General features: G+C 35.8%; 2 protein-coding genes and 1 pseudogene across 2 annotated transcripts; all 3 read right to left on the bottom strand.

Annotated features, from left to right (window-relative positions):
• Positions 1-3207: 3207 nt before the first annotated feature.
• LOC127189834 (olfactory receptor 5B12-like) lies at positions 3208-4155 on the bottom strand. Its single transcript, XM_051146927.1, has one exon. The coding sequence runs from the start codon at positions 4150-4152 to the stop codon at positions 3208-3210; it is 945 nt and encodes a 314-aa protein (XP_051002884.1). The 5' UTR covers positions 4153-4155.
• Positions 4156-11178: 7023 nt separating this feature from the next.
• Positions 11179-12126, bottom strand: LOC127190049 (olfactory receptor 5B12-like). The gene has a single exon (XM_051147098.1). The coding sequence runs from the start codon at positions 12121-12123 to the stop codon at positions 11179-11181; it is 945 nt and encodes a 314-aa protein (XP_051003055.1). The 5' UTR covers positions 12124-12126.
• Positions 12127-21127: 9001 nt separating this feature from the next.
• On the bottom strand, positions 21128-21976 carry LOC127189833 (E3 ubiquitin-protein ligase RNF146-like; annotated as a pseudogene).
• Between the last annotated feature and the right edge of the window lie 1873 nt (positions 21977-23849).

The raw sequence follows: 23849 nt of genomic DNA, 5'->3' as shown, positions 1-23849 counted from the left end.
GATAATGTCAAAGGGATATCTGTAGACTTTTCCAACCCACTTTATTTGGGGTTCTTTGATGTTTATACCTCCCTTCTAACCCACCTACCCTAGATAGGAGAGAAAAGAAATTAATGGGAATAGGAGAAGTAGACCTTTTTAGACTCAATTCTTTGGAGTGACACCACGGGCTAGCTGGCAGGATTTCAGCTGACCCATTAAACAACAAAGCAGCAATTCAGCAGAGGTTACTGCAACCACAACCACCAAAAACTGAGCGTCCACCAGACCTTGGAGCACCAGCCAGAACCCAGAGCAGCACCTGGAAGCAGGAACCTGGAACCTCAACGGGTTCTCTGGAGCACTTCTCTCTAGGAGCGTCTTGTAGTGGCATGATGAGCAGAAAAGACCAAAAAGCCCTGTCTTTTGTTCATAGCTACTCTGTTTTTGGTGGAAAAGCACTGCACACCCTTAAAAAAGTATGTTTCACATCAAACACTTGGAATCAAAACAAAAATATGTTTACATCCTCTACAGATATTATTAATCTTTTTATTATATGAAGTTAGATTTCTTAATTTATATTTGAGTAATCCTTCTGAGATAAGCATGGTATGCATGTTAACAGACATCCAGGATTAAAAAAAAGATAGAAAGATAAAGAAAATATGGATCATCTGTAGCTGAGGCCATAATGTTATCACACATATCTTAAATGTATAGGTTAATAAAACCAGACAAAGAAATATGACTTGTGGCTTAATCATAAGATTCCTATTCAGTGTAGGGCTTTCACAACTGGGATATTTTCACCACATCTTGCTCACAAGATTATTAATATCCAGGATAGAATCCATTAGCTAGAAACCATGGACCTGCACCTAGGTCCTTGTTGAAAGACTCAAAATAATTAAGACTTAGGCCAAAACATGGAGCAATGCAGCCACAGAAGGGCAAAAAGATGGCATCTTTCAAGTCAATATTTCTTCTAAACTTATAATGTGCGTAAGTTCATATTTATTTCTATATACTAGACCAAACATTGTAATAAATAGCTCAAATTATTTCATTAGATGCCACCTCAATTATATGAGCAGGTTTGCATGTGCACATTCTGCAAGCATAGTAGCAGAGGCACAGAGCAAATTGTTTGAAATGAACTTATCTATCTCAAGTTAGAATCTATGATATTAACTCTTATATTTGTACAGTTAGGGCCACTTCTATTCAGAGCCAAAAATAATAATGAAAAAACCATAATCTTTTTAAGTCCACCTGTGATCTCTTTTGTTTTGTTTTTTTTGTTTTGTTTTTTTTTTGTATTTTTTTTTTTGGCAGTGAGAATTCTAAGGATGAAGCAAGTCCTGAATTGATAAATATGTATAATTTTATGTGTGAAGTCATTTTGAGGAATAAAGTTCTTATTGTAAGTCTCCAGACTGTGCCTGACTTAGATGAGTATGTGAGATCAATACTGGTTCGTATTCTACCTAGTTACTTTTCATCTCATTAGGCAGTGGATAGTGACATTTTATTCTCTATTTTCTAGTAGAGGTTCCTCCATACGACTGGACATCTTGATTTTTAACATCGTGGTTGGTTGAATGTATTATTTTGATTTTATGACAATCCACATAAGTGCAGGATTGTCAGGAGGGGTTTGGACTGTGAATTGACGTATGAATGTAGTTAATGAACAAGTACAGTGTTCACGCTTCAATGTGATAAGGGACCAGAGCACACCATGGAGTGCACTGAGAGCTATCGCTTGTCCAGTCACGTATAGTAAGAAACCTTTGACTCCTGTTCAGTTGTTAGAGGTCCAGTTTGACACTTAACATCCAATCATTTTTCTACTTCCTTATAAACACTCACTTACTTATCTCCTACGTAAAAATACACACTTATATCCTTATTTATTTACTTAATTATATGCTAATTTTAATTTATTCCATTGCACAACCGTTCATGGGATTTGATGAAAAGCAAAGCTGGGTAGGACATAAAAATGATGGAACAAGAATTCAAAAGTAAACATTTCAGTGCCAGAGCACATTTTAACTTCTTACAATTTTTACCTTAGTACATTTTTGATTGTGCTTTACTAAGCTAATCTGGGTCACCAACAATATAATATTATATCAGTACAACGAAGCATTTTGATAGAATTTCACTTCATTGTTGGTCTTGAGTTTAGAGACTCTTAAACACCAAATTCAAAATCGATTCATTTTAGGGAGAATTTGAGCTCATTTTTAAACTTTTATTATTTTGATTTCAAGAAATAATGCAGGTATATACTTTACAGCCTTATAAATTAATTAGTTACATTTATTTTAAAAACAAAAGTATATTTAATATTAGATGCTTCTATGCAACATATATTTTGGCATTATTAAACTACTCACTAAAATTTAATAAAGAATAGAAATGAAGGTCAAGTTTGGTAAATACCTATTTGCATATATATACTATATATATATATTTTAGAATATATATATATTTATATATATATTTATATATATATATTAGAATATATTTTATATATTTATATAACATATATATATATAAATATATATTTATATATTTACATATATATATTTTTTTAGAATATATATATTTATATATATTTATATATATATTTTAGAATATATATATATATATTCTAAAATCCAAGGACAAAATGGACTTTGATTACATGAACTTCATCATCATACTCAGTTTTGGAAGTTTTTAAGGCCAGGAGCTAAATAAATGTAGAAAACAAGAAAGCTACAGATTACTGTATGTTGTCATGAAAATAGAAAGTAAGATTATCTTGAATGAGGCTCCGATTTGGAAAATCCTCTTAGGAACACTGATTTCTGAGAAAGGTTTCTTTAAGTTTGTGGAAGAATGATAGAATTACTTTGAATTCGAGCTATTAAAAAACAACTCTGGCTTCATATATGTATGAAGTTCACCAGCAAATTTCAATACAGAATCCTATAATATTTGTCATTAGAATCCTGATCTCAAAATTGGTTACAAGACATAAAAATTCTTCTACCTTAGCCATATCCCAAAAGCATGAGGAGATGTCTTATATATGAAATATAAGATATTTTTATCTTTTTCTTTAATTTCAAAAAATGTTCAGAGATATTAAAAAAGCAAGTAATTATGATGAAAATATTCCCTAAGCACTAGATTTGAATACAAGTTATAGGTGGCTTCCACAGATTGCCATTATCTGTCTGAGACAAATGCAGACTTTGTTTTTCCAATGAGTTTCTGGAATGCATTCTTGACCTCTTTATTTCTCAGGCTGTAGACAAGAGGGTTAAGCATGGGTATAATCATGGTGTAGAAGACAGAAGCCACCTTGTCAGTGTCCATGGAGTGACTAGAGCTTGGCTGTAAGTACATGAAAATGATTGTCCCAAAGAAGATGGAAACAGTGGTGATGTGGGAAGCACAGGTGGAGAAAGCCTTCTTTCGGCCCTCAGCTGAGTGCATCTTCAGGATTGCAACAAAAATAAGCAGGTAAGAGTTCAAGATAACAAAGAGACTGAAAGCAACATCAAATGATGCTAATGTAAAGAGGGTGATCTCATTTTTATAGATATCAGAACAAGAAATAGCAAGCAAGGGAGGAATGTCACAGAAAAAGTGGTTAATGACATGGGAATGACAGAAGGAGAGCTGGAAAGTAAAGGCAACATGAATGCAGGACTGCAGGATCCCACAAATGTAGGCGACAGAAACCATTAGGACACATGCGATACTTGTCATGGTGCTGGTGTAATGCAGGGGTTTGCACACTGCTGCATGCCGGTCAAAGGCCATTGAGGCCAGGATGAAACTTTCAATAGTAGCAAAGGCTGCAAAGAAGAACATCTGGGCAGCGCATGCTTTGTAGGATATGATCTTATTTCTTGTGAGAAACCCTTCTATTACCTTGGGAGTGACAGCTGAGGCATAAACACAGTCCACCAGGGAGAGGTTACTGAGGAAAAAGTACATGGGAGTGTGGAGTCGGGAGTCCAAGAGAATCAGCATGATCATCCCAAGGTTCCCAATCAGTGTGATCAAGTAGATGAGAGTGAAAATGATAAATAATGGGATCTGAAGTTCTGGGGCATCTGTTAAGCCCACAAGAAAAAATTCAGTTGCTGCTGAAATATTCTCCATCGACGTCACTTAAGAATTATGACAGGAACCTAAAAGCAGATTAGGAAATCAAACATTATGCTTGTTGGACACTATGATGAATTCTAAACTGTGAGTATAGACTCTTATTCACGCGTCAGTGTCTTGTTTACCATGAAATAACATCAACTGAGTTTCCAGTGTAGGAAAATGATGAGTAAGGCATAGATGACATCAGAACTTCACTGCAGGCCATGACTAGGAAATGTTAAGCAACATATGACTCTTGGTCTCTTAGATTTCTTGTCTTATCATCTTCTTTCTAAGACTGTTTTCTACTACTTGAAGTATCTGGTAGGAACTTTTAAGAAATGTCCGTTGAATGCATAATCAGCAGTAGGTTCAGAGAAACATGCAGTGATGTTTATTATACAGTGGAGGTAAAAGCTGTCAGTGAATTATCCTATCTTAATAAGTGCATGTCAATGGAATTTTGTGTTTATTTGCTGTTTTGCCATTGCTATTGCTGGGATCAATAGCAGATAATTGCTCATATTAATAAAATGTTATACCACTAAGCTATAGCACCAGCTTTCTTTTTTCTTACTATCTATAGATTAATAATGTTTTGGTGTCTTCTCCAGAGACACTCTTTTGTGTTTCGAGAGCTTTTAGATAGACTCTTCCCTTTTAACACTGGTGAGTTGGAATGTACAATCTCTTGAGCATATTTTTACTGATGATTTAATACTGTTTAGTGCTTCAAAATCTAAAAGAAGTTTTTCAAACAGTTTCAGTAAAGATTTAGCTATTTTTACTTTATATCAAATTCTTTACGTGTCACATATCTTACTATTCTATATATGGGGATTGTGAGAATAGGAGAAGAAATGGTTACACTTGTAGTTTCCTCAGATTCTGTATGCTCATCCAGATTGTATTACGAAGTGTTTATTCTTGTATTCACCAAATGATAGCTAGAATAACCTTTCACAGTGTTGCTCTGGTTGAATTAGGAATAGCAGATTCAACCTGAGAGAATTTCTGAGTTTAGCATCTTATCTATATAATCTTGAGGCTTCCTCATCTCTCTGAAATAGGCTCCCTTTTCATTCAATGTGAAAGATAATGTACCCCTTTCTTAAACAATAACCAAGGATAAATTCGTCTCCTCCTTATTAAGCTATTCTAGTTAACATAAGGCCACAAATAAGATTGCTAATTAGAAATTTCTAATATTTTAATGTTAAACCATTAGTTCCATTAATGTGGATGTAATAATATCTCATGTCTTCCTGGCTATGAACTGACATTGAATTTATAGTTTTAGTGTAAAATAAAATATTCATAAATAATGTAGCCTAACAGTTAACATGTCACGTTGATATAGATAGTTCTATGTCCTAGAATCTTGAGGATTTCTTGTTTTTCTGAACTAGGCTCCCTTCATTTTCAATTTGAAAGACGTCACACCCCTTATATTACACAATTTCCAAAGTGAAAATGCAAAATGGGAACTAATTTTTGTTGTTTTAATTTCATAAAACATTCTAAATACAAGAAAATCTGTTTTTATAATGACAATCACTCTGAGACCTGATCATTAGGATCATTGAACACAAAGGCTGTTGAGCTGCTCATAATGCAGAGATAGCAATAGAGCAAGATAATAAGATGGGTAGAATAACTGTCTAGGTAACACAACTATTTCCCTTTCTTGCCTTTCTTTGTACATTTTTGCGTTCATTTGTAAAATTGAAATGATCAGGCATCACATTTTCTTTTATGACTTTGATCAACTATGGCAATTCATTGTTGTGGTACTTACTGTTGTACCAGGCACAGATAAGTAGTGGTACAAAGGAACTGCGCGGATCACTTCGTATCAAGAGCGTCAGCACAATGTAAAACACCATGAATGCGTCTCCTTCCCTATGTGTGAAGCTCTGCTTTAGAATATAACTTTGACTTTTGTTCCTCCAAATATCAAGTCAGAGACAGCAAGCTCACCACATATCTCAGGGGAAGAATTGACGTGAATGCAGATGTCTCTTTATGCTTGTAATCCCATATTGGTCCATTATCCCATACTTTTGTAGTTTCTTTTATTTCCTGAGAGTGCTTAGGATGACACTAGGGAATAAAACTTAGATGAGAGAACATCTGATTATTATATCTTCACTTTCACAGTTGAATCAAGCAGAAAAAAAAATTCTACTAAATCTCAATTTAGGACAACTTTAGGACCCCACACAAATTTACTTTTGTCTAAAGGGGTGTGAGATGATCTCAAGGCATTTTTTCTTCTATTAAAAACCTATTTACCTTACTATAAGATCCTTGATATTAATTTCTCCCTTATTCTTTCTTTTTAAATCTATTTTTAAGTACTTCTTTTGTCTTATGTATGTGAATGTTTGCCTGTACATAGACCTGGCATTTGTTGTGTGCTTGGTCCCAATGGAGACAAGAATAATGTTTTGAATTCCATTCAACCAGAGTTGCAAACAGTTGTGACCTGACAAACAAGTGGTTGACACCAAACTGTGCTCCTCTTCAAGGAGGCAAGTGCTCTTTATCCATGGACCATCCCTACGTCAAATCTTTTATTTCCTTAAAAATTGTGAATGCTGGTTTTACCAATTTGTAATATATAATTTAATGTTTTTATACATGTGTATATTGTGTGTTACCCAAATCAGAAAGAATAAACAAGGGTTTCTGTGTATTTCTATAACCATATTATAAAGAGTAAATATTTTTCCTTTTTTTATTATTAATTTATTCAAATTACATCTCAGTTGTTAGCCCATCCCTTGTATGCTCCCATTCCTCCCTCGCCCCCACTTCCCCCCATTCCCCTCCCCTATGTCTGTGACTGAGGGAGACCTCCTCCCCCTGTATATGCTCATAGGGTATCGAGTCTCTTCTTGATGACCTATTATCCTTCCTCTGAGTGCCACCAGGCATCTCCATCCAAGGGACATGGTCAAATATGGGGCACCAGAGTTTGTGTGAAAGTCAGATTTCCTTCTCCACTTAACGGTGGAGAATGTCCTGTCCATCGGCTAGTCTGGGTAGGGGTTTGAAGTTTACTGCCTATATTTTCCTTGACTGGTGTCATAGTTTGAGGAGGACCCTAGGGCCCAGACCCACCTATAGTTTTCCAGGACGCTCTGGATCCTTCTATTTCCTCATTCTCCCAGGCTTCTCACACCTAAAGTCTCAATAGGATGTCCTCCCCTCTGACCCACTTTCCTGATAGGTAAAATTTTCCATGGGGACGTACCCATTGGGCTAGTGGCTCGATATAAGTGAGTATATACCATTTAACTCTTTTTGCTTCTGGGTGAACTCACTCATTATGATAATTTCTATAAAGAGTAAATATTAGAAAATTCCATTTACAATTTTTACTAGAACTAATAATTTCAGAAAAATTGAAACATAAAATAATGAACACAAACTGAACTATGTTTCTCTTTATTAACACATTATAAATCACACAAAACTTAGAAAAACAATAAATATAACATACTTTGAATAAACTTAGGTGAAGAAGTGTAGTACATGGGAAAAAAATTACACAACCAAATCTATCTGGCACTATCTCAGAAAACTGGGAATAGGGTTTCCTCAAGACCCAGCTATTCCACTTCTTGAGATATACCCAGAAGATGCACCAGCAAACAACAGGGACATATGCTCAACCATGTTCATAGCTGCTTTATTCATAATAGCCAGGACATGGAAACAGCCTAAGTGTCCCTCAGTAGAAGAATGGATAAAGAAACTGTGGTACATTTACACTATGGAATTCTACTCACCTATTAAAAACAAAAAATTCCCAAAATTTGTGGACAAACGATTGAACTAGAAATGATCATAATGAGTGAGTTAACCCAGAAGCAGAAGACTCAAATGGTATATACTCACTTATAACTGGACACTAACTCAAGAGACATGTCCCATGAAAGTCTTCACTTATCAGGAAAGTGGCATAGATGTGAGGACATCCTTTTGAGACTCTAGGTGAGAGAAGTATGGGAGAATGGGGAAATAGAATGACCCAGAGGGTCCTAGAAACCTACAAGTAGAACATTATGATGGGCAGATCTGGGCCCAGAGGTTCTGCACAAACCATGGCACCAACCAAGGATAATACATCCAGTAAACATTGAACCCTACCAAGATCTACCCAAAGGACAGGTCATTCTCTACAGATGAGTGAAGAGTGGAGACTGACTTTCACATGAACTCTGGTGCCACATATTTGACCACATCCCCTTGATGGGGAGACCCGATGGCATTCAGGGGAAGGATAGCAGGCTACCAAGAAAAGACTTTATACCTTATGATCATATACAGGGGGAGGAGGTCCCCCTCAGTCACAGTCATAGGTGAGTGGAATAGGGTGAAAGTGGGAGGGATGGAGGATAGAAGGGATGGGATAGCAATTGAAATGTAATATGAATGAATTAATAAATATATAAATTTTAAAAAGAATAAACACAAGAGACATCTACTAAATAAATGATTATTTCAATTTTATTTATGAAAGGTATCATAGAGTTTTAATGCCTTTATAATATAACAATGAAGTGTATAGCTTATCTGTTGTATAGATTTTACAATTAATGGAACAATTACTTCCTTTATATAAAAACTAGCATGCTTTATAATCCTCTTTTTTTCTATTATTGTTTTTGCTTTACTTCATTTTGTTTATCTCTCAAATTGCACACCTTTCTGGAGAAGACTGAACATTTTAATACATATATAAAAGAACATTGGTTAATCCAGAACAATTTGTATATTTTCTTCTTTTGTTTGATAAAGACAATTTCTTTTTTAAAAAATTGGAGTACTTCCATTAATATATACAATTTAGACACAATCATACCAAAAATCATCATAAACCTAGAAGATGGTAACATAAGCTTCACAGACATGCATGCTATATGAAATAATAATATGGGCTTTTCAGTGTCCTATTTTTATATATTTTATTACAGTAAGTTAAAGCTGAATTATTACTTAACAGTAAGCTAAAGCTGTCAGTACCAATTGGTATATGAATTACATATTAGAAACAGAAGTTTCTGCTAAGAGAAGCATAAGTTTTCTCACAGAAGAAGCCGCCAAATAGATTATCTAATCTCAAGTGGTCTGTCATATTAGCTTTTGCATTATACATGTGTGTCAATGTGTGAATCATATAATATATTCATTAAATTAAAGATGAGGAAGGAAGTCATAGAATGGGGCAAGAAATGAATTAAAGAGGAAGATGGAGGGATAGAAATGATGTATGATATAAATATAATATTTCTACATGAAACTTAAATTAATATATTTTAAAATGTGTACTCATATTTTTTAAAAAAAGCCAGCCATGTGAAAAAAAGAAAAAAGGAAATGGGACATATCTAGGTAGACTACATTGTTCTCTACCCTTCCCATCCACTCTAGTCACTCTAGTATGGCAGCTGTTTGCTATGAAATACACCCTTCTTTTAATATATTGGAACCACTTTGCAATTCACATGATTCTCAACACCTATTGCTTCTAGAGAAACACTAGCAGCACAGGTCCTTTGTTTTTCTTCTTTCTTCCATTCTAGCTGCTTAAATTGCATTCAGCCTCCAAGTATTGGACATATCCTATATCTGGTGTGAAGTCTGATGATTCTTTTTTACCCCAGCCCCAGCTTTGGTTTCCTATATGTATTCCTTTACAACCTGATTAATCTTTGACCTCTTACCTGCTCACGGCATCCTTCAGTTCTTGCCCAGACGACACACCCCAAGGTGTCCTAGAATCTCAGATCAGACCACACAGCCAACAAAAGAAGACAACACGTTTGGAGCTCATCATAAACACACTTACAATATGTAAGGCTATATATTTCCAATAAAATGCAAGATTCTAAAAAGTTGTCTTTCTGGATAAACCCCAGTACACAGAACATAAAAAGATAATCATAAACCTTATCAAAAGATTAAATGTGTTTAGATAGTCATGAACAGGCAGCTCTGTGAAGTTAATATGATTAGCAATAAATACCTGTGTGATGCCCAAGAAAACACAGACATGACTGAATAAAATGAAAAAGACAACATGGGTTTTGAGAAGTGATTTCAATATAGAGAGAGAACTCCTGAAGGGAACTGAAGCTATAATGAAGGTGAAATTGAAAAAAGACACCTAACTGGAAACCTCTGAGAAAAGCTGGGTATATAATCCTGGCACTGGCTATAAACGTATTGCCAATTGGTAGCTTCACAGAGAAAGAGAAAGATTTTGCTAATAGCATACCTACTATGAATTTGACCATACTTCACTGGAAGCCCACACATCAAAGATTATGTGGAGATCACAAATTTGATCTTAAGCAGATGAAACAAATTTGCATAAATATAGATGGTAGAAAATGGAGGAGTGTTGAGGAATAACAGATGAATATGACAAAACACTGTATAGAACACATAAAAAACTAGAAACCCTTGTAAAATGATGCTATAACTCATGTCTCTCCTTATCCATTCATTTTCCTGTTCAAAGTTTGTTGTCAATATAGCTCTTTTGTGACTGAGATGTAAAGAAATGTGTATTCAACCAAGAGGCAATTACATACCAAATAAACAACTCCATTCAAATCTATCTTGCCAAACCAATGAGTTAATCATGGTTGTGACTTACATCAGTATGGGTGTGAAACTGCCTGTAGGAAAATGAGTGTATCTAAGAAAGATGCATCCTACTCTCTCAAGAAGCCAATGTCTCAACTGAGAAGAAATAGTTGCACAACAGCAGTTTGCACATGAACTGTGGTGCAGGAATACACTATTGGGTATTCTAGAATTTAGGATTACAATCTAGATTTTTAAACTGAAGTGCCTAATTTCTATAATAACTTATCCAAAATTAGCTGTACACAGTCAGAATCCAAAAATAATGAATAGAAAAGACTTCATAAATTATTTATTAAGAGGAATTAAAGTCAAGAAATAATTATGACTAAATATTTATAAGCAATATACCTTGTAGTGGCAAATAATTTAGAGTTAATTCAATAATCCCAGTGAAGAAAAAGCTTTTACAGAAACCTTCTTGAACGCATTCTGTACTTCTTTGTTCCGCAGGCTGTAAACAAGAGGGTTCAGCATAGGGATGACCATGGTGTAGAACACGGACGCCATTTTGTCAGTATCCATAGAGTGACTGGAGCTGGGCTGTAAGTACATGAAGATGATTGTGCCATAGAATATGGAAACCGTGGTGAGGTGGGATGCACAGGTAGAGAAGGCCTTCCTTTGACCCTCAGTTGAGTTCATCCTCAGAATTGCAACAAAAATAAGTAGGTAAGAAGTCAATATAACCAATAGAGTAAAAGCAACATTGAATGCTGCCAACATGAAGAGTATAATTTCATTTATGTAAGTATTAGAGCAAGAAAGAGCTAACAGTGGGGGAATATCACAGAAAAAGTGATTCACCACATTGGAATGACAGAAGGAGAGATGAAAAGTGAAGGAAACATGGATGGAAGACTGTGAGAGTCCACTGACATAAGAACCAGCAATAAGCAGGGCACATATTGTAGTTGTCATGGTGGTGGAATAATGCAAGGGTCTGCACACTGCTGCATAACGGTCAAAGGCCATTGCGGCCAGGATGAAACTTTCAATAGTAGCAAAAGCTGCAAAGAAGAACATCTGGGAAGCACATGCATTGTAAGATATGATCTTACTTTCTGTGAGAAACTCTTCTATTACCTTGGGAGTGACAGCTGAGGCATAAACACAGTCCACCAGGGAGAGGTTACTGAGGAAAAAGTACATGGGAGTGTGGAGTCGGGAGTCCAGGAGAATCAACACAATCATCCCAAGGTTCCCAACCAATGTAGTCAAATAAATCAAAGTGAAGATGATAAATAAAGGGACCTGCAGCTCTTCGGCATCAGTTAACCCCACAAGAATAAATTCAGTTACTTCTGATATATTCTGCATCAGTGTTATTTGGTGATTATGACAGGCTCCTAGGGTGAGAGAAGAAAATATAAGTTATTCTATTTGGTCATCATCATTAAAACATACATGTGTTCAAGTGCTCTAACTCATATGTCATTCAACTGAATGCTAACTAGCAATGGTCAGTTATCTGAGAGTGGCTCACATGGAAACTGTCAATTATTTGCTGTCCCTACTATAAAGCTAGGTCTTATTTCAGTTTTCTGATAAATGAAGTTATTTATTTCAGGAACTCACAGAGGACTGATTTGTTATTTGAAAAAATGTACAAACATATTTTTCTAAGATGTGCATCAGAGTCTTATTTTGAAGGAAGCGCAATTTAAGAGCATGCAAATACCATGTGCTTTTTTATTAGTAACAAAACATGTCTAATGCATTTATCATCTCATAAACTTCCATTAACGTTAATGTTTTTGCTGTGGCTATGCAATAATTTTATGTGCTGCTCCATGAATACTGTTTTACCTCTAATTTGTTGTTGTTGTTGTTGTTGTTTGTTTGTTTTATTTTTTCGAGACATGGTCTCTCTGTATTAGCAAGCCTGTCTTGGACTCACTTTGTAGACCAGGCTGGCCTCAAACTCACAGCGATCCACCTGCCTCCACCTCCCAAGTGCTGGGATTAAAGGCATGTACCACCACACCCGGCTTTACCTCTAATTTGTTAAGGTATTACATTAAATTTCTTCTTTTGAACCTTGAACCAGATGATACCTTCTTGACATAAGGGCATGTTCTTTGTGAGTCTAAGTTCATAGTTTTTCAAAAAGCAAAGAATTTTAAATGTTTTCATTACATCTAATGGGCCTAATATTTCCTTTTTACATAAGCTGCTATTTCTATTACCACCAAACAAGTTTGTAATATTTCTCTTTGAGTGAGAATAGGGTAAAAACTAATGAAAAGTTCTCTCTGCCCTCTCTACATAATGTGTAACCTCAAACATAGTGTATTGCATGTTGAATCTTGCACAATGTCCATAGTAGATCATGTGACACCTGACAGCACAGCTATGATTTTATATGAGCCTGATTCTTAACTTGACAGCCACTTACAATTTTGGAATCTTGGGCTTATTCATTCCTCATCACTAACCTCTTATATTCAAGGCAACATATAATGTAATATTATTCTTTTACATGAACAGTGTGCAAATCTTGATCTTCACAAGATATGTCTGCACTTACAAGGAATGTGTATGTTTTTGCAAGTTATAAAAGACATTAACATTTCTAAATCATATGAACCATAGCCAGTACCTTCTATTCCCTTGCTCACCTTTTCCTGCTCTCATCAGGATACTAATATCTAAAATTTGGTATACCCAGGAAAATGAATCTAGTAATTTGTATATTAAAATTGATACTGGATGTTCTACAACCTTCTGAAATTAAAAGTGAGCTAAAATCTTTGTGTCTCATCCTGTAGAACATTACAAATATTTTAAAAAATAGAACATGTTTTCTCTCTGGAGTAAAACCATCACTGTAGGATCTAAAGGATCTTAATGTAGAATTCCGGCTTCTCTAGTGCATGATTGTAAAGAGCATTGGGACAAGAATGAGTAGATTCTTGATAATTGTTGGTCTCTGCCCTCAATCCTCCTCTTCCTCCTCTTCCTCCTCTTCCTCCTCTTCCTCTGCCTCCTCCTCCCACTTCTTTTCACCATGAAACACAAATGACTGATCATTTTTTCACCATGTACGGTTCTACTTACCTATGTTTACATATTTAATACTTACTGTTGTTCTAGGAACAGACTAATAAGATAAATAGGAAAGGTTTTTGATATTTCAGATACAGATAATTGACTTAACATACATTTCTAAGAAAGCATCTTGCTGTTCTCCTTCACCAGAGGTAGACCTCTTCTGTGGAGTGAAACCAGATCTTATAATATTGTTAATACCATGGCAGAAACAGAAGCTGTACTTGTCTCTCATGGGGAGAAGTACATGTGAGTAGATGTCTCTGGAGATTTATGAACTCACTTTGGTGTTTCAGCCTGAACTTAATGGAGGCAGCAGAACATAGTTTGCATTTTTTCTAAGAATATTTATTAAGACATTAGGGAATAGTGTATATGTGCCACAGTTTCTTTATCCTTTCTTCTATTGATGGACACTTAGGCTGTTTCCATGTTCTGGCTATTATGAATAAGGCTGCTATGAACATGGTTGAGCAAATTTTCTTGTGTGCTGGAGCATCTTCTGGGTATATTCCAAGGAGTGGAATAGCTGGGTCTTGAGAAAGCCCTATTCTCAGTTTTCTGAGATAGCACCAGATAGATTTTCAACGTGGCTGTACTACTTTGCATTCCCACCAGCAATGAAGGAGTGTTCCTCTCTCCCCACATCCTCGCCAGCATGTGGTGTCACTTGAATTTTTGATCTTAGCCATTCTGATGGGTGTAAGATGGAATCTCAGAGTTGTTCTGATTTGCACTTCCCTGATGACTAAGGCGGTTGAGCATTTCTTTAAGTGTTTCTCAGCCATTTGATACTCCTCTGTTGAGAATTCTCTGTTTAGTTCCAAGCCCCATTTCTCCATTGGGTTATTTGGTTTGGTGGTGTTTAATTTCTTGAGTTCTTTATATATTTTGGATATTAGACCTTTGTCAGATGTAGGGTTGGTAAAGATCTAGAAATGCAGATGAAAACTCTCCAGTTATTAATCATAGGTATTCCACAACCAGGTTGAACAAACAAACAAACAAAAAGCTTAAAAGTAACATTGGATTTTATACTTAAGCAACTTTAGCCACTTATGCAAGCATTCTGATATCAAATTTTCTCAAAAGTTAAGAGATGGCAACAGAACATTTTATCCCTTCATTTTAAGCATTGTAAAGAAAATGCTCATTTTTTTTTCTTATCACATTATACATTGTTTGCTATATGTTTTTCTTTTTATCTATTAATTAATTAATTTAATCACTTCAAATCCTGATTGCAGCCCCTTCACTCCTCTCCTTCAAGTCCCATCATCACATCCTTCCCCCATTCTTCCCTATCTTTCTATGCAGAAAATCAGAGAGCCCACATGAGTACCAACCCACATTGGCATATCAAGTACAGGAGAACTAATCACGCCCTCTCCCACTGAAGCCAGACAAGGCAGCCCAGATATAGGAAAGTGATCCAAAGGCAGACAATGGAGTCAGATACATCCCCTACTCCCATTGTTACAGAACCCACAGGATGAGTAAATTACACAACTGCTACATATGTGTAGGATACCAATGTCTAGCCCATACCTGCCCTTTAGTAGTTGGGTCAATCCTTGTCATCCCCTATAGGATAGGATTAATCTATTCTGTAGGTCTTCTCAGGGTGTCCTTGACCCCTCTGCCTACCTTAGTCTGTCCTCTCATTCTTCCTTGAGATGTTTCGGGCTCAGTCTGTTGTTTCACTGTGGGTCTCTGTATCTGTTCTCATGAGCTGCTGGATGAAGCCTCTTCGAAGACAGTTGTGCTGGGCTCCTGTCTGGAAACAAATCAATGTATTATTAATAGTGTCAAGTTTTGGTCCCTCCCATGGTGTTGGTCTCAAGTTGGGCCAGTCATTAGTTTGACATTCCATCAAATTCTGCTCCATTTTTATCCCTACAATTGTTATAAGCAATACAATTTTTGGGTTGAAGAATATATAGGTGGTTTGTTGTCCCCTTTCCTTCACTGGATGTCCCACCTATTATAAGAGATGGTGATTTCAGGAACCCCTACTGCTAGAAGTCTCGGCTATGGTGAACCCTATAAACTCCCAGGAGCCTCCTCTGTCCCAGAAGTGCACCCACACAAACCAATTTGATTCACTATCCTGGTCCACCCCAACCCCCATCCTTCTCTAAGCCGACCTGATGCCGACCTTAGTTAACTTCCCAACCCCATCTCTCACCCAGTTCCCTACCTCCATCTACTTCAGAAGACCGTTTTATTTTCCCTTCTGAGAGAGACACAAGCATCCTCACTTGGGCCCTCCTTCATACTAAGCTTCCTTGGGACTGTGGATTGTATCATGGTTGGTTATCCTGTTCTTTATGGCTAGTATCCACTTATATGTGAGTACATACCATGTTTATATTTCTGGGTCTGGGTTACCTATCACAGAATGATTTTTTAAAATACCATCCACTTGACTGAAAGTTTCAAGATTTCTTTGTGTTCAATAACTGAGTGGTATTCCATTGTGTAAATGCACCACATTTTCTTTATACATTCTTTGGTTAAGAGACATCTAGGTTGTTTCCATTTTATAGCTATTATGAATAAAACTACTAAGAACATAGTTGATCAAGTGTCCTTGTGGTATGGTGGAACAAATATTGGATATATGCTTAGGAGCAGTATAACTGGCCCTTGAGCATAAATATTCTCAATTTTCTGAGACTACCAGATTGATTTTCAAAGTGGTTCTGCAAAGTTTTACTCCCACCAGCAATAGAAGAGTACTCCCCTTGCTACACAAGCATGAGCTGTACATTGAGGGGTGTAAGAATGATCTCAAGGTGATCTTTATTTTCATTTCTCTGATAGCTAAGGACATTGAATGTTTCTTTTTTTAATTAATTTATTTGGATTACATCTCAATTGTTATACCATCACTTGCATCCTCCCATTCCTCCCTCCCTCCCACATTCATCCTATTCTTCCCCCCTAGGTCTATTACCAAGGGGTATCTCCTCCAGACTTTATGGTCATAGGTTATCAAGTCTCATCTTGGTAGTCTGCTTATTCTTTCTTTGAGTGCCACCAGGGCTCCTCACCAAGGGGAGGTCATCAAATATGGAGCTCCAGAGTTCATGCCAGAATTAGTCCCTGATCTCCACCCAACTGTCGAGAATGTCCTGTCCATTGGCTAGATCCGAGTAGGGGTTCAATGTTTACTACTTGTAATGTCCTTGGTTAGTGCAATAGTTTGAACAGACCCTGCTGGCCCCTGATCCACCTGTTACAATGTTCTTCTTCTAGGTTTCTAAGATCCTCTGGATCCTTCTATTTCCCCGTCTCCTATATTTCTCTTACCAAGAGTCCCAATGTGATGTGCTCACATCTATCCCAATCTCCTGGTAAGTGAAGACTTTCATGGGACATGCCTTTTGGGCTGGTGCCCAATTATAAGTGAGTATATACCATGTGATTCTTTTTGCTTCTGGGCCATTAGAGATTCTTCTATTGAGAATTCTTTTTATCTCTGTACTCCACTTTTAATTGGGTTATTTGGTTTGTTGGTGTTTTGGTTCTTGAGTTCTTTATATATTTTGAATATTAGCCCTCTTAGTTGCAGGGTTGGTGAAGATCTTTTCCCATTCTGTAGGCTGTTTTTGTTGTTGTTGTTGTTATTGTTGTTTTATTGTATTTCATTCTTAGAATGACTATGAGAAAGACTAATAGATGAAAAATAAAGGGATCAATAAACTCTATCTTTTTGAAAAAGATTACAGATTTGACTGGACAGATTTTAAAATGAAAAAATGAAGGGATAGAAAAACAGATAGCATATTTGGTGGATGAAAGTAAAAAGGAACAAGAAGTAAAGAGACAAAAAAGCAAAACAAACAAACAAACAAACAAAAACCAAAAGAGTCAATAAGTTCTATACTTTTAGAAAGAATTACTGACTTGACTAACTAATGAAAAAATGCAAAAAAAAAAAAAAAAAAAAGATCTGAAAGGGCTGGAAAGACAAAAACTACCTTTGATTTAAAAAGGTAAAGAAGGTCAGACCAAAAAAGAAAGAAAGAAAGAAAGACCAAAGGGCCTTTGAATAAAAATATCCTGATGGAGGACACCTCCAGAGTCACTCAGACACCTTCAGCTTTTCCAGGCACTATAAGACAAGCCCCTGCTCAAAATGGAGCTGAAGGTTATGACATGGCATCCTGTAGACATGATGGATTTAAAATATTTTAAGGAATCCATTGTCAAATATGGTATGCACTCTGCCTTCATTAAATAAATGTTAAACAATTGGGCCACACAAAATAGACTTGTTTTCCAAGATTTAAAAAATTTAGTTTCTCTGGTATTAAAAGCAGCACAACAGTTACAATGGTTATAGTGGCAAACTGAGGCTGTAAAAATAGAACCAAAAAAAATAGAACAAAAACATTAAATATTGCTAGAGATCAATTGCTTGGTGAAGGACAATATACTAACTTAAGAAAGAAAATTCAGTATCCTTTTTCCATTGAATAGATTTTGCTTCTTTGTCAATAATCAAGTGACCATATGGTGTGGATTCATTTCTGGGTCTTTGATTCGATTCCAATGATCAACCAGCCTATTGCTATGCCAGTACCATGCTGTTTTAATTACTATTGCTCTATAGTACAGCTTGAGATCAGATATGGAGATTCCTCCAGAAGATCTTTTATTGTATAGGATTGTTTTTGCTATTCGGTTTTGTTGTTGTTGTTGTCATTGTTATTGTTGTTCGTTTTTCCACATGAAGTGGAAAATTGATCTTTCAATTTCTTTAAAAGATTGTGCAGGTATTTTCATAGGAATTGCACTGAATCTGTGAATTGCTTTTGGAAATATGGCCATTTTTACTATGTTAATTCCCCTGATCCACAAACAAGGTGATCCCTCTACCTTCTGATGTCATGTTCAATCTCTTTCTTCAGAGATTTAAACTTTTTTTTTTCAAATAAGTCCTTCACTTATATTGCTTGTAGCTATTATGAAGGGTGTCGTTTTCCTAATTTCTTCCTCTGCATGTTTGTCATTTGTATATAGGAAGGCTACTGACTTTTTAGAGTTAATTGTGTATCCAGCCAATTTGCTGAAGGTGTTTATCAGCTTTAGAAGTTCTCTGGTACAATTTTGGGGGTCACTTATGTACACTATCATATCATCTGCAAATAGGGATAATTTGACTTCATCCTTTACCATTTGGAATCCCTTGATCTCCTTTTGTTGTCTTATTGCTCTGACTAGAACTTCAAGAACTACATTGAAGAGATATGGACAAAGTGGGCAGCCTTGTCTGGTCCCTGATTTAGGGGAATTTCCTTGAGTATCTCTCCATTTAATTTGATGTTGGCCATTAGCTTATTGTATGTAGCTTTTATTATGTTTAGGTATGTGCATTGTATGCCCTATATCTCCAAAACTTTAAACATGAATGGGTGTTAGATTTTGTCAAATGCTTTTTCTGCATCTAAGAAGATGATCATGTGGTTTTCTTTTCTTTCAGTTTGTTTATTTGGTGGATTAAATTGATAAATTTCCATATGTTAAACCATCCCTGCATGCCTGGAATGAAGCCTACCAGGTCACCGTGAATGATATCTTTGATATGTTCTTTTATTCATTGTGTGAGTATTTTATTGAGTATTTTTGCATCAATGTTCATAAGAGAAAATTTGTCTGAAATTCTCTTTTTTTGTTGAGTCTTTATGAGATTTAGGTATCAATGTGACGGAAGCCTCATAGAATGAATTTGGTAATGTTACATCTGTTTCTATCTTTTGGAGTAGCTTGAAGAATATCGATATTAGCTCTTCTTTGAAGGTCTGGTAAAATTCTGTGAGGAAACCATCTGGCCCTGGGGTTTTTTTTGGTTGGGAGACTATCAATGATTGCTTCTATTTCTATAGGAGAAATAGAACTATTTAATTTGTTTATCTGCTCCTGATTCAATTTTGGCAAATGGAATAGATCAAGAAAATTGTCCATTTCCCTTAGATTTTTCAAATTTTGTGGCATATATGCCTTCGAAGTAGGATCATATGATTCCTTGTATTTCTTCAGTGTCTGTTGTTATGTCTCCCTTTTTGTTTCTGATTTTGTTGATTTGGGTAGTGTCTCTCTGCATTTTAGTCAGCTTGTCTATCTTGTTGATTTTCTCAAAGAACCAACTTCTGGTTTTGTTGATTCTTTGAATTGTTCTCTTTGTTTCTAATTTATTCATTTCAGCCCTGAGTTTGATTATTTCCAGACATCTACTCTTTTTGGGTGTTTCTGTTTCTTTTTTATTTTCCTAGGGCTTTCAGATGTGTCAATAGGTTGCTTCTGTGGGATGTTTCCTATTTCTTTCTAAAGGTATGTAGGGCTATGTATTTTCCTCTTACCACTGCTTTCAATGTGTCCCACAAATTTGGGAATGTTGTTTCTTCATTTTCACTGAATTTCAGGAAGTCCTTAATTTCTTTCTTTATTTCTTCCCTGACTTAGGTGTCATTAAGTAGAGAGTTGTTTAGTTTCCATGTGTGTGTAGGCTTTTTGTTATTTTTGTTGTTGTTGAAGTCCAGCCTTAGACCATGGTGATCTCATAGGATACAAGATATTATTTCAATCTTCTTGTGTCTATTGAGGCTTGCTTTGTGACCTACTTTGTGATCAATTTTGGAGAAAGTTCCACGGGTTGCTGAGAAGAAGGTATAATCCTTGGTGTTTGGGTGAAAAGTTTTATAAATATAAATATAAAAGTTATATAAATATAAAACACCATGCCATTTTTTCTGAATTTTTATCAATTTAATTATTTAACTTTGGTATATATAATTTTTTAATAATGTTTTAAGGTTTGTTTATTCTGATACACTCAGTATTTACTAAATTAGAAAGTTTTTTGATCAAAAACAAAAATACAAACTAAGAGAACCTCAAAGTACAAGGACAAGAGAGCAAATCTTATGGAAAGGATGCCATGAACTGTTGCAGATTCTGAAACAATGTATCAGATGAAGCTTTACATTTCTATCTCATTAAGACCAACCATAAAGTAGGTGTTAGTCTTCTAGTTTTCACATGAAGCTTCCTGCTCATAATGATATCAAATATCTCACAAGTGACCAAATTTTACTAATGATTTTATACCAATCCATGCAGAAAGATAGGGTAGTGCAAGAGTCAGATGAGGGCCATTGATGCACAGGTACATGCTGGCCAAAAGAACCAAAGAATTAAAAGAAATACACTATAAAATAAACAGATGTCAAGAAAATGTTATTTCTGCCTAAACCGCTCTCAGCTATCAACACCCTGACTCCTCATAATAAAATAATTTCAGTGGAGACATATTAGACGTTTCAATTTCAGATCTGTTCTTTCCATATCCCTTTCCACCCCAACTCCCACAATGCAAGGAGTGCTGTGCAACAACCACAGGGGCATCCTTACTCTCATATCACTCCTGGCAGCTGATTCGGTTTCTTCAACAAAGGTATCTGGTACTCTGCCACAAATTAGTGAGTCACGATCCTCTTCATCTTTGCCTCAATGAATCCATTCAGCTATGCTGTCTCCACTGAGCTGTAAATGAGCAAATAAGTCTTCCAGAGAAGTGCCTGCATCAGGAGGTGGTGGGACATGGCTGGTTAACTGACCACCCACTGAAGTTAGGGGCCATGTGGAAGATGGCACTGGAAGCTGAACAGACACTCCAGTCTGCACAGATACACCATGCAACATTTGCAAAGCTCTCTTTTGCTAGTGACACAGTCCAGCCTAAGTCTGGCCATGCTCCTTTTTGGTATATCTATTATATCTCTATCTTCCTGTGAAGTCCATGTTCATTTTTCCTATGCTGAAGCATGTTTTCAAGACCAGCAGCATACAGAAATCCAGCAATTAATATTCATGTGTTCTTTTTACCTTTAAGAATTCCTCTCCCTGTGCTCATCATGCTGTCACCGTCTGTTTCTGTCATCAAATACCAGGCACCTTCACGATTTTCGCTACTTGCAGCATTAAATTAGTCTGGTGACAGCAAGGTTGTTTTCTTGAGAAAATCCTCGGAGATATCTTACCAACAAAGAGCGTATTGCTTCCCAAGACATGAAGCACCCAGTTGACAACCAGCTTGCAGTGTTTTCTCTTCCATGGTTAGTTCATTCTCTGTGCTCTTGGTCACCACTGCAGCCAACTCACAGCCTTTTCTCCAAGTCAGTGTAATTTCTTGTCTCTTTCCATAATATTTTTTTTTTATCTTTTGGGTGGGATCCATCCTATTTATTCCATAGTTAATGATGTTTTCATATAGAAATATCTATTTCAAGAGAGTTCATCACATGTTACTGCATAGTGTTTATTATTTTTAAATAAACCATATCTAGTAACTCATCTTGAGTTTTAATAAGTTCCATGTATTCACAGATATGATATTGATGAGATAGAATTTTTCCAGAAGTGTTTTTGTCCTAATATTTTGCCTAGAAACAACTCAATTTCTCTCTATTGCTAAAGGTCCAAGGCATCATTACAAAACAAGTTGTTAGGCAATCAGATTGCCCTTATTTGTAGACCAGAATCATATAAACCAATACTTACTTCCTAAACTTGCTTTTTCTTTGTTTTCCAAGGGATATCAGAACTTTACTGTTTGTTCTACTCAAAAAGTTTAGAGCATCATAAGATCAGCTCTCACCATTGTGAATTTTTGTATACTTTCACTACAGATATTTGTGGATTATTTTTCAGACCAAGAATAAGGATTTTAAAAGATATGTGGCATAGATTTTATATGCTCTAACTGGTGGAAGAAGACTTAAGAATAGTTTGGGTATGTATTTAGGACTTCTCATGAGACTAGCAACAAACTTTCCTCTTCATACCTCTTGGCTATCCAAAGCAGGCAGAAATGAGATGATTCATTCACTGTATGAAGTCTCAGTGTCAAACACAAGTTAAATATTTTGGTTAAAAAGTTAGACAGAAAAAGTATCTTTGGTCCATGGAGACATATTTTTTGTGGGCTGGATTGGACTTACCTGTAAATCTGTACTGAAACACTCAGCAGCATGAAGACAGAACACTGTAGTATCTTGCAGTTGATGGGCAAAAACAAGGCATAGGCAAGTTATATATTATTTTTACTAAAGGTAAAAATATTTTTACATTTATTTTTGTGCAGTACAACAAACATTGCAACATTGCAATTAATAAATAATCCATCCATTAATAAATAAACCATCTATGAAACATCAGGCCAACCCCAGGAAGCAAATATTTCTATTGTTCCTTTTTTTTATAAGAGGTCTTTGATTTTAACTATTGTGTTAATATAGTTGGTATATATTTCATACTAAAGAGCTCATGAAAATGTTGTTATAACTATAAAGGCAGCCATTGAAATTATGTAGGTATACCTTTCTACTGTGAATTCCTCAAAGAATGCATTGGGTACTAATAACCTGGTTTTTCCATGACTCACACTATATGTGAGGTATCTTTGAAAAAAATCTTTTTGTTAGTATATATCACTACACCCGAGTCCCTTAGATGGACACTAGTGCACATCACCTCTAGCTATTTTCTGCCCACCAGACAGTGGAGATTGGAGGACGGGCTGTATTCCTCTGCCACATTTTCACCAGTAGAGATTCTTCCAAATGCAGCAAGCTTCTGGATATGTCATGTCATTGCAGATTTGACTCAAGATCAATGATTTTCCCTAATTTTATTAAGCATATAAACAGATTAAAGGTTCAAGGTAGAGGATCTGCTGAGAGATAGGCTCTAGGTTTAATTCACGAACATTTCATCAGTGTATAGTAAGGTAGCAGATTGTCTCGTAATCTCAGAGTTGTCCCTTCTTTAAGAAAATAGAATAAACAGTCCTAGAGTCATATGGTCACTCAAGAATTACAATTTGATATTTACTCATTCATTCAGTCTCATAATGCTTCCTCTCACTCATCCACTCATGCATTCCTTTTATAGTCATTCACTGACTAAATAATTTATTTATTTGTTAC

The sequence above is a fragment of the Acomys russatus genome, chromosome 5, assembly GCF_903995435.1.
Source record: "Acomys russatus chromosome 5, mAcoRus1.1, whole genome shotgun sequence".
NCBI lineage: Eukaryota > Metazoa > Chordata > Mammalia > Rodentia > Muridae > Acomys > Acomys russatus.
This window is presented reverse-complemented; position numbering and strand designations above follow the sequence as displayed.

Excerpts from the sequence above, each read along its gene's own strand:
- LOC127190049 (XM_051147098.1), bottom strand. The coding sequence starts at position 12,123 with ATGCAGAATATATCAGAAGTAACTGAATTTATTCTTGTGGGGTTAACT.
- LOC127189834 (XM_051146927.1), bottom strand. The coding sequence starts at position 4,152 with ATGGAGAATATTTCAGCAGCAACTGAATTTTTTCTTGTGGGCTTAACA.